The sequence below is a fragment of the Petaurus breviceps genome, unplaced genomic scaffold, assembly GCF_028583685.1.
Source record: "Petaurus breviceps papuanus isolate PSGF00001 unplaced genomic scaffold, PetGlider_PUasm1.0 90630, whole genome shotgun sequence".
In the NCBI taxonomy this organism is placed as follows: domain Eukaryota; kingdom Metazoa; phylum Chordata; class Mammalia; order Diprotodontia; family Petauridae; genus Petaurus; species Petaurus breviceps.
Window position 1 is genome coordinate 753,519 of NW_027187291.1, and position 11,461 is coordinate 764,979.

The window sequence follows — 11,461 nt, forward strand, 5'->3', positions numbered from 1 at the left end:
GCAGGAGATAGGATCAACACAGGTACCAGAGTTCAGCCCCTTTGGTCACAGCTCCAGTAATATATGGAAGAGAAGGGGGAATGTCTGGTGATAGTAGGATGGGAGATTAGTAACTGATTGATGAGACTCAGGTTTCCGTGTCTGAGGAATAAAAAAGTCTTTAGATTACATTCTTCTTCGACTTGATGGAGGTTCTGGCAAAAGAGTTTCATGAGGCCCCATCTTTTGGGAAAGACCCCCTTGCCTTGAGGTGATCAGAATGAATGACTTAGCTGTCAGTGAGAGATACATAGTGCCCTCTTGGAAGGTGATGAAACAGCAACTAGGTTTTAAGGTTCCCTTCCTCTCCCTCAACAATATATGAACTTAAAGGGAAGGTTTGTATGGACCTATCTTTGTTTCCCCAACATTTACACAGTTCCTAGCACACAAGAAGTACTCAATAAAAAAAAATTTTGACTGATGGAAAAAATTAGCCCATGTCAAAATGGAAATTTAGCACCTCTCTCAGTGGACGATCAATCTATAAATCAACAAACTTTTATTAAGTTCAGTGTGCCCTTGTGTTTAGTGTTAGATAAACAAAGAACAATTTAAAATACTTTATACCTTGAGCAGAGGCCAGCCCAGCCCCCAGTACTCTGGAAGCCTGGAGGGATGTGAGCAGCAAAGTTCTCTTTCTTCACAGGCGGATGTTCCCTTTCCTGGCTTACACGATCCATGGGATGGACCCTGCTGCCCATTACCGAGTGTTTGTGGAAGTGGTGCTGGTTGATCAGCACCACTGGCGTTATCAAAATGGAAAATGGGTTCAGTGCGGAAAGGCCGAGAACAACATGCCAGGTAGGGAGGGATTCACTTCAGGACTGGGTGGATCGGCCAGTGAGGTATCTTCCCTTTGTCTCTGAGGTTGGGGTGCCCTCTGGTGGCAGCAAATCTAATTAACGCCTTTGCCTTTTATCCTTCATTTTTCATCTTTCCCTGTCCCTTCTTCCCAATTGTCCTCCCCGCCCCCTCCACTAACCTTTCCCATCCATTTCACTCTTCTCTTCCTGTCTTTTTTCTTTTTCCAAGTTCTTTTCCCAGAACTTTCTATTCCTAGGCCTGTCTATTCTTTTATCCCCAATGCCAAATGATCCTGTAGCCCAGTCTCATTGAAACCAGACACCTCATTTGACCCCTGAATCCCTTAATGTACCTCCCTAGTGTCCGAATTTCCAAGATCCCTGCCCATAAGAGATCTATAAAACCAACAGAATTACTCTTTCTACAGGGAATAGGTTATATATCCACCCAGACTCACCCAACACAGGGGCCCACTGGATGCGGCAAGAAATATCATTTGGAAAACTCAAGCTGACTAACAATAAGGGTGCCTCCAATAACGTGACCCAGGTAAGATCCTCATTGTCTTCACCCCTCAATTCTTCCCAAGTCCACGAGGACAAAACAAGAGGAAACATGAGGACAAAGTCCAAGAGGAACAAAACTAGATTTGAAGAATTTTCTGATGGTGGAAAAACAGGGAGTAAGATATTAGAACAGGGTTACCAAGTAAGCATGAAGCTTCTAAGTCTCTTGTTTTAAAAACTAAATTTTATTTTTGATAGACTGGATTTTAAAGAGTAGAGTTTAAAAATACAGCAGAAGACCAAGCTGCATTAACTGATGAAGTGCATTTTTTTTTTTACCAATAAAGCAAAGAAAATAGAGAGGGAATTTTTAATTTAAAAAAAATTTAATTTAACTTTTAATTAATTTAATTTTAATTAAAAAATAATTAAATAAAAAATTTTCAAAGTAAAATTATAGTATTTTTTGTATCAACTGATGTACCTGGTCTAAGTATCCATCCTCTCTCCTTCCCATCACCCTGCTTCTCCTATAAATTTTTTTTAATCTGAGCAACCAATATGTATAGTCAAGCAAAACACATTCCTATATTGGCATATCTAAAAATTTGTTTCTCACTCTACATAAATAGTCTCATACCTCTCTTGTCAAAAAGAAAAAGTCATTGGTCCTTTGGAATTCTGCTTGATCATTGCATTGATGAGAGTTCTCAAGTCTTTCAAAATTTGTGTTTGTTTTTACAATGTTGCTTTAGAATATAAATTGTTCTATTTCTGTTCATTCGGCATCAGTTGAAAGTGAGATTCAAGTAATGACTTTTCCCCCCCACTCCTGCCTCATTTATATAGTTTTCTACTTATGGACTACCCATCCCCCAAATTATGTAAAATATCACAAATTCCTTCCCACTTTTCCCCTTTTTTCTTTTATTTCCCTTCTTTCCTTTTCTCTTTTTAAAATAATCAAAATAGGGGTGGCTAGGTGGCACAGTGAATAGAGCACTGGGCCTAGAGTCAGGAGGACCTGAGTTCAAATCTGGCCTCAGACACTTAACACTTACTAGTCGTGTGACCTTGGCAAGTCACTTCACCCCAATTGTCCTGCCTTCCCCCCTCCAAAAAGAAAAAGAAGCAAAAAAAAAATAATCAAAACAACAAAAATCATTTCATGGCTCTGCATCTTATTGACTCTATTTGACTTCATGATTCTTAAGGGGTGTATCCCCCCACCCCCTCCCCCCGAATTAGAATACCAACACTTCATCCTTATGAAGTTTTTACCTAGTCGTATTTGCCTTTTTTTGTGTTTCTCTTTACTCCCCTGATTACATTTCAAAGTTTCTACTCAGCTCCTGTCTTATCACTAGGAACATTTGAAAGTTATCTAGTCTATTTCATTTAAAGGTCCACTGCCACTACCACCCCAGTGCACAATAGAATATTCCAAGTTTTGCTGATTAAGTTTACTCTTGGTTATAAGCATCTAGTTTTTGTTTTCTGGAATCTCAGACTTAGTACCTTTTATGGTGGTAGCTACTAAATCTTGTGTGACCTGACTGTGGCTCCTTGGTATTTAAATTCTTTCTGGAAGCTTGCAGTAGTTTTTCTTTGACCCGGAGGCCCTGCATTTTAGCTCTTGTGTTCCAGTGAATTTTCATTTTTGAATTTCTTTCAGAAGTTGACCAGTGGGCTCTTTCTATCTTCACTTTGCTCTTTGGTACTAAGGGATCTGGGCAGTAATTATTTCTTCATGATTTTTTGAAATATGATACACATACGTGTCAGATCTATGGAGAGGGAAAGAGCTCATGACCAAACAAGAGATAGAGAAGTTCACAGAAAGCAAAGTGGATAATTTTATTTATATAATTTTTAAACATTTGCACAAACAAAACCAATGCAGCTAAAAATGAGAAGAAAAGTGGGAAACTAGAGTGGAAAAAACCTTTATAGAAAGTCTCTGATAAAGCTCTCATTTCTAAAACATACAAGGAACTGAGTCAAATTTACCAGAATAAGAGCAATTTCCCAATAGATAAATGGCCAAAGGATATTAATAGCTGGTTTTCAGAGGAAGAAATAAAAACTATCAATAGCCATAGAAAAATATGCTCCAAAATCACAAGCAATTAAAGAAATGCAAATAAAACAACTCTGTAATAGCACCTTGCACTCATAAGATTGGTTAAGATGACCAAAAAAAAAAAAGGAAAATGACAAATATTAGAGGGGATGTGGGAAAATAGGTATCATAATGCACTGCTGGTGGAATTTTGAGCTAGTCCAGCCATTTTGGAAAGCAATTTATAGCAGTTCTGTTTGTGGTAACAAAGAAATGAAAACTGAGGGGATGCCCATCAATTGGAAAATGGCTGAACTGAAATGATGAAGGGAATGGTTCTGGGAGAACTAGTATGACATGATGCAAAATGAAGTGAGCAGAATGAAAAGAACAATTTACATAGTAACAGCAATATTGTAAAGATAATCAACGTAGTAACTCTGATCAACACAATGACCCACCACAATTCCTAAGGACTCATGATGAAACATGCTATCCACCTCTAGAAAGAGAAATGATGGACTCACAGTACAGATTGAAGCATATTTTCTTCTATTTCTTTCTTTTTTCTAGCCTTTTTTGGGGGGTAGGGGAATATGACTAATGCAAAAATTTGTTTTACATATTTATACATATTTGTAATGGGTTTTATTTTTCTTGCCTTCTCAGTGGGTGGGGAGAAGGAGGGAAAGTTAAGAGAATCTGGAACTGAAAATAAAATAAAATTTAATTAAAACAAAAGAAATATGATATCCAGACTCATTTGTTTATTTGTTTATCTATTTATTTATTTGGTCATAGTTTTCAGGTAGTTCAATGATTCTTAAATTCTCTCTCTTTGACTTTTTTCCCAGGTCAATTGTTTTTAATATGAGAACCCTTATTCTTTCTTCTATTCCCCACCCTCCTTTTGACTTTGTTTTAATATTTCTTGTTATCTTATGGAGTCATTGGCTTCTAATTCTAATTCCATTCTCTCTTTTTTTTTTTTTGCTTTTTGGAGGGCAATTGGGGTTAAATGACTTGTCCAAGGTCACACAACTAGTTTTTGTGTTAAGTGTCTGAGGCTGGATTTGAACTTAGGTCCTCCTGACTCTATTCACTGAGCCACCTAGCCACCCCTCCATTCTTATTTTAAGGGAGTCTGTTAGTAAGGTAAAATTTTGTATTGATTGTGTCAAGCTGCCAATTTTCTTTTCCAGTCTCTACCATGGCAGGATTCAGTAAACATTTGCTCTAAAGGACCAGATAATAAATATTTTAGGCTTTATGGACCAAGAGGCAAAATTGAGGATATTATATAATAAAAAATTGAGGATATTATATAATAATATTAATAAATATTATTATGTAATAATAACAACTTCAACTATGAGGTAATGAAAGAAAAACACATTTCCTCAATTTTTTATTGATAAAATTTAAAATATAATAATAATAATCGAGGGGCAGCTAGGTGGTGCAGTGAATAGAGCACCAGCCCTGGAGTCAGGAGGACCTGAGTTCAAATCTGACCTCAGACACTTAGCACAAAAGCTAGCCGTGACCTTAGGCAAGACAGTTAACCCCAATTGCCCTCTAAAAAGCAAAAAAACCAACCAAGCAAATAATAATAATTGATAATGTTTTTGTAATTCAAGTCTATTAGTGAGAAGAGTGGAATTGGGGAGATAATATTTTGCTTACTTGGGTTCAAAGTTAGTGATCTTTATCATTGAAACTGATTGCAAATGTTCATCTGTTCTTGCTGCTCTGTAATAATATTTTACACGTTTCATCTTTGAAATTTCCTTTTCACACAGATAAGTACTGCCAAATGCTGATATCAGTCCATAAGGATATGATTTTAATTGAGACAAAAGGCTCAAGTTTATATTTTCTGGACACATTTCTTTGGCTACTGCTATTAGATACAATTTAATGAACTCACTATAGGCTAACAAATGAACCAATCAAAAACTTAACTCAAATTCCAGCCTCATTTTCATTTTTAACTTTGAAAAGAAATTCTCTTATGATGAGATATTCCATTTAAAATTTTCTAATTTTTCTGACTATTGATTTTCTGTGAATTGGTAATACTGTGAAGAATACTTAGTCTGGTCATGGATATTATAATATAACTTATATATACACATACTATATAACTTATATATCATATATAAGTTACATAATGTATAACTTATGTTATATTCTTTTAGCTCAGCTATAGTGGCTGGCATAATAAATGCAATGCTTTGCCATCTAATGCAATAACAAAAAAATCCATACTCCACTGTACTTTAAAAGCACACTTTCGAAGTTCACTTTTCTTAACATGATGAGTATGCATTGGTCATTAAAAATAAAAAATGTCATGGTATGTTGATATGTAGAGCACTCTAGACACTGTCAAGTTATAATTGTTGTCGTTGAGTCATTTCAGTCATGTATGACTCTCCATGACCCCATTTGGGGTTTTCTTGGCATAGATACTGAAGTGATTTGATATTTCCTTCTCCAGCTCATTTTAAGGTGAGGAAACTGAGGCCAACAGGTGTAAGCGACTTGCCCAGGGTCACACAGCTAAGTAAGTGTCTAAGGCTGGATTTGATCTTCAGTTCCTCCTGACTCCAGGGCAGACACTATGCCACTTCACTGCTCCCAAGTTATAACTACATCATTGCTATTTGTAGTACACCAAGCCATATGGTCTCAGTTGTAACTTCTCAACTTTGAAGCACAAAACAGCCATAGATAAAATAGAAATGAATAAGACTATGCTCTCGTAAAACTATTTGTGGATACTACAATTTGAATTTCATATAATTTGCATGTGTCATGAAATATTCTTTTGATTTAAGAAAAAAAAACATTTAAAGATGTAAAAACTATTCTTAGCTCACATGCTATATATAAAAAAAAAAGGAAGCAAGCTGAATTTTCCATGGACCAGAGTTTGCATTCATTTCTTTTCTAATTCTTTCATCTATTGTTCTCATTTATGTATAATACCATTTTAAATTCATTTAAAAAACTCTTATATGCATAATTTCTCCTAGGAATTCTAGTTGATTTGGTAGGCAAGCTGCATTTTTCTTTGAAATTTTTCTTCTCATTTCATGTCTTGGGCATCTCTAGCATCATGATGTCTCTTTATCTTCTTTGTTTGATTATTCTTCCAGTGATCTGCTCTGGGCAGTCTGACATTGCTCATCCATCTGTGATTTCTTTAGGTGCTGAATCTATTATACCACTTTTCCTGGGAGACCCTGCTTTCTTTGGAGGGAGCAGGGTGGGAGTGGGGAAGGAGGAGAAATGAGTCCATGATATGCTGTGGGTCACCCCATAGTGGAGGCTCTTAGTGCTGAGTTCAGGTTCCTTGCCCTTCTGGGAGATCCCTAGCTATTGGTCTGGGCCCAGGGTTGAGTCTGAGATTATCTCTGAGAGACCCTGCCCCACTGGGCACTGAATCTGTGCTTCTGGCCTCTAGCTGTTGGTTTGGTTCTGGGGTTGAGTCCTTGATCAGTTTGGGGAATCCTCAGACTTTAGGCCTAGCTCAGTGCTCTGGGCTCTGTGTCTGTTCTCCAGGTCCCAACTGTTGGCCTAGGCTAAAGGCTAAGTACATGGTTTGTTCTGGGATGCCCTAGATCAGAGCTCTGGGCTCTGAGTCTCCAATCCTAGTCCTATTCCTCTTCCACATTTCTTATTCTGGTTACCTGCCTGTAGGTTGAATTTGTGATTTGGGGCTGGAAAGAAGGCCCATTATATGGGGGCATCTAGGTGGCACAGTGAATAGACTGCCGGCCCTGGAGTCAGGAGGACCTGAGTTCAAATCCAACCTCAGACACGTAACTCAAAAACTAGCCATGTGACCTTGGGCAAGTCACTTAACCCCAATTGCCCTACAAAAAGCAAAAAAAAAATTTTTTTAAAAGGCCCATTATAGTTTCTTATTCACTACTGGGTCTAGTGTTTTTCAATTTTCATTCATTTCATTTTTCATTTTCAATGAATTTTCATTCATTCATTCTTTCATTCATTTTCATTGCTTCATTCAATGTAGGTGTGGGGGAACTGGAATGGACTACTTCTTCATAGCCACCATCTTGGTTTCATGTTCTAGGATGGAGTGGGAGGAGGTTCCTTCCTAGTCTAAAGAAGGGTCCTCTTCTTTTCTATGGAGCTTGGAGAAGATATCTCTGATGACGCACGGTCCTTCTTTGCCTTCCCAGTCACTACTGGTAGAGGCCAGATAGGTGGTGGGCATGGGGGAGGGACGATGGACTGCCCTTCTTGCCTTACTTCTTGTGACTTCCATTATAGATGATCGTATTGCAGTCCCTCCATAAATACCAGCCAAGGCTTCACATCGAAGAGGTGAGAGATGGAGACCATGAGGCACCAGGTCCCTCTTCTTTGACCCACGTCTTCACCTTCCCAGAAACAGAGTTCATTGCTGTGACTGCATATCAGAACTCTGAGGTAAGGGGCTAGCTACTGGAACTTTATAAAGCCTGGACCAAGGATGAGAGAGGGAGGGAATCAGGCAATCATTTATAAAGTGAAGATTGAGTGCTAGGCCACTAGGATTACAGAGACAAAAGTGACAATCCCTGCCCCGAAGAACCCTATATTCTAAGGGGGAAAACACAAAGTAAAGGGGAGTATCAGTCAGGAAATATTTTGTTTTAGGCCTGGGGTGCCTAACTTTTTTTTTGTCTCATGGACCCCCTTCCCAGTCTGGTGAAGCCTATGGTTGGTTGGTTTGTTTTTTAAAATTAAATTAAAGCTAAATTAATTTAAATTTAAATTAAATTAATTTAAATCTGAGTTCAAGGACCTCATGAAATCCAAGTTAAGAACTTCTGATCTAGGCAGTCACAGATAATGTGAATGAAGAAGACATAGAACAATAGATTAACATGTTCTTTCTAGTAAAAGTGACCAGATTAATTTTTATTTCCAATGGGGGCACCCAGGGAGAAGTGTTAGACTTCACCCTGTAGTGGGGCATGTGACAAAATACCAGAAGTGGGTAATGGGTGGATAATAGGCACTGATAGATTACTGGAATGAATAGTGAAGCATGGGTTCAAACTGCTCAGATGGTGTGGCTTGAAGTGAGTTTAAAATTCATCCACAAATCAGAACAGCTTAATCCCCAGGAAGAAGACCCCAAGTCAGTTGGATTAACTCCCTGGGGACTGGGAGAATTACTTTTGGAGTAACAATGTTCCTGGTGGGGAACAAAGGGAAAGTGGTATCAGGGAAGATGGCAAGACACTCCATCTACCCTTGTAGATAACCTGGAATAGTTAAAATATTCTCCCCCATCACACTTCCCCTTCCCCCACTTTACAGAGGAAGAAACTGAGGTGGTTTCTCCAAGGTCACCCAATGCAAAAATGAAGGTCAGATATCCTGTCTTCCCAGAGGATGGCCCTAAGTTTCCAAAGGAGAGGATGCCTGGCACTCACTGGCTTTCATTTCCTTTATCTCTAGATCACACAGCTAAAAATCGACAATAATCCCTTTGCCAAAGGCTTTAGAGAAAGCTTGGATACGTAAGTGCTGGTGGGGCTCATCAGCTCCTTTTTGTGTCTCCCCTTCTTTGCCTACTAGGCCCCAAGTATTAGGGGTGGTGTTCACTCAGTCTTCTCCTCTCTGTTCCCTTATCCCAGGATTCTATGTGCTGGGGCTGGTGATAGAGAAGGGGGAAACTTGTTAGATAAGAAGCAGGCCTGGGACTCTGAACTGGGGGTGAGGGAGGTAGAATTCTGGGTAACTCTGTATCCTTTAGTTACATCCTTTCCTCCCTTCCTTCCTTTCTCCTCAAGGTTCCTTACAGCTGTGGATGCCAGCGCCACCACTTCCCCTGAAACAGTTGCTGGCTACCCTCTATTGACTAGGAGTCGGTACTTACCCAGCCAGTACCCATCACCCAATCCCTTCTATTCTGAGCCACATCAAGGGCAACCCAAGGATGGAGTACCCCTTTCTTCCTGGCTCTTTACACAGGCCCCCCAGCCACCACTGGACTATGCCTATGATCCTTCTTACAGTAGCAGTAAAATCCTCTCTTTGGGCATGAATGGCATGAAGCCTGGACTTCTGCCCTCTGCTTCCCCACCCACCATGCCTTACTACCCCAGCCAGGAGGCTCTGGTCCCTCTAGGAGACTGGACAACTTCCCCCTCTTATAACCCCAAAGTCAACAATGGAGGCTGGCTCCGATCTGTGCCCCCAATGCCCATGGACCCTGTTATTGGGGCCCAGGAAGAGAAGAGGCCTGAGGAGGAAATATGGACTGATACTCCCAAGTCAGATTCTAATGACTCAGGACTGGGTGAAGGAGACTCTAAGAGAAGACGTGTGTCTCCTTATGATTCAGGCAAGGATGACTCCTCACCTGCCCAGGGTCACTCTGGGGATTCTCCTTTTAAGAAAGAACAGTCACTTGGAGACCAAGTATATTTTTTTAACTGAGAGGAGGAGCAGTGCCTTTAGCTCTTGATGGAACAGGAGGTGGGAATGTGCTTCAGGACCAGAAAAATGGACACAATATTGGATGGGTACATTCAAGCTAACCCCACCTCTCCTTGAGATGGGGTCCTCCTACCTCCTACCTCCCCAAGGCAGAAGGCCCAGCTTGGGACAATGCTCAAAACAGGACCTAAAAGTCTGTTTTCTCTTGATCCTTATGTCTGCTCCCCAAAAGTCAATAGAAGGAATGGTGTCTTGTGCCCTTCATAAGCCCCCCTGACCACAGCCATCTTTCCCTGGTGCTGACTCCCAGTATTTACTGGAGAACATGAAGGAAGAATTCTGCTCATTTTTGATGTGTGTCTTTGTGTGTGGGTGCTGAGGGGAGGGGAAAGAGGGGAAATAGACTCTCTCCTATTCCTTATGGTGCCTAGCTAATTTTTTACTTAACCTTTAAAAAAACACCTTCATCCTTTAAAAAAAAAAAAAAGGATGTGAGTAGCTGGTCAGACTTAGGGAGAGATTCCAGTGTCTTTAAATGAGGTCTGGGTGTCTTCCTTCCTAGGAAGATGGGCATCCAGGATTATTTGGAATTGAAGGTGAGGGTGGAGGCAAGATTGGTTCCATGTTTAGATTTTAGAAAAATATGTGGATTTTTTGAGATGCTATTTATTGTCTGTGATATAGGATTCCAGTATCTTTGGTTTATTTCTTTTAAATAAACTTGAAAAATGCTGTCTGTCTCAGTGTGAAGAGGACTGAGAGTGAGGTGGGTGAAAAGTACTAATCATCCAATTTAATCAATCCTAGGATACCATGAGGAAAAGCCAAACCCAGAGAGAAAGTATGACTCCCCTTGGGATATGTGATACAACAGAGCAGGGATTAGGTCTCTCAATTCCTAGCCTCCAGGTTTTCTCTCTCTCTCTCTCTCTGTCTCTGTCTCTGTCTCTGTCTCTGTCTCTCTGTCTCTCTCTCTGTCTCTCTGTCTCTATCTCTGTCTCTCTCTGTCTCTGTCTCTCTGTCTCTGTCTGTCTCTCATTCTTGAGGAAACCTTAAAAGCTGTCTCATTTCTGGAAAGGGACCAAGAACTGAGCTAGCCGTGTGTTCTCTTTCTTGCCTTTATTATTTAATAATGCTGCTTGAATAAGTGGGAGCTAAGGCTAACATAAAGCCAAGCTGTGATTTCTGTCTCAGAAGCAGCACAAATACTAGAAGGAAGGATGCCCCTGAACTTTCTTCCCATCCTGCCCATAACTCTGAGGTCCAGGAGGTAGGAGGATAATGGTGTGAAATTATTTAGCACATGTTTTCTAAAACTGGAGTGAGGTTTCCAGATCACATAATGAACCAGATGGAACACTAGATATTTTCTTACATTCTTACAACCCCTCAAACTTCTCTAACACAGGAATTATGCACAAGAGATAAAGCCATTTTGGTTCTTTCCATGGTCTAGGGTACCAAGAATTCAAACGAGGTAAAAACATGATATCACAGAGAAGCCTAATCCTTAGTGCTTCCCTGGCATTCTCTCCTGCACTGCCCACCATTCAGGCAGGGCTATACAAGCTAACCCATG

At 39.9% G+C, this 11,461-nt stretch overlaps 1 protein-coding gene across 1 annotated transcript in view; it reads left to right on the plus strand.

Moving 5' to 3' along the window:
* LOC138143075 (T-box transcription factor TBX21-like) overlaps window positions 1–10,514 on the plus strand; it is a 16,168-nt gene extending 5,654 nt beyond the window's left edge. The window contains exons 2-6 of the mRNA XM_069064264.1: window positions 689–843; window positions 1,274–1,395; window positions 7,720–7,878; window positions 8,899–8,960; window positions 9,234–10,514. Of these exons, the coding sequence (XP_068920365.1) occupies window positions 689–843; window positions 1,274–1,395; window positions 7,720–7,878; window positions 8,899–8,960; window positions 9,234–9,882 (1,147 nt within the window). The 3' untranslated portion in view covers window positions 9,883–10,514. The remainder of the gene's footprint in view (window positions 1–688; window positions 844–1,273; window positions 1,396–7,719; window positions 7,879–8,898; window positions 8,961–9,233) is intronic.
* Window positions 10,515–11,461: the final 947 nt, after the last annotated feature.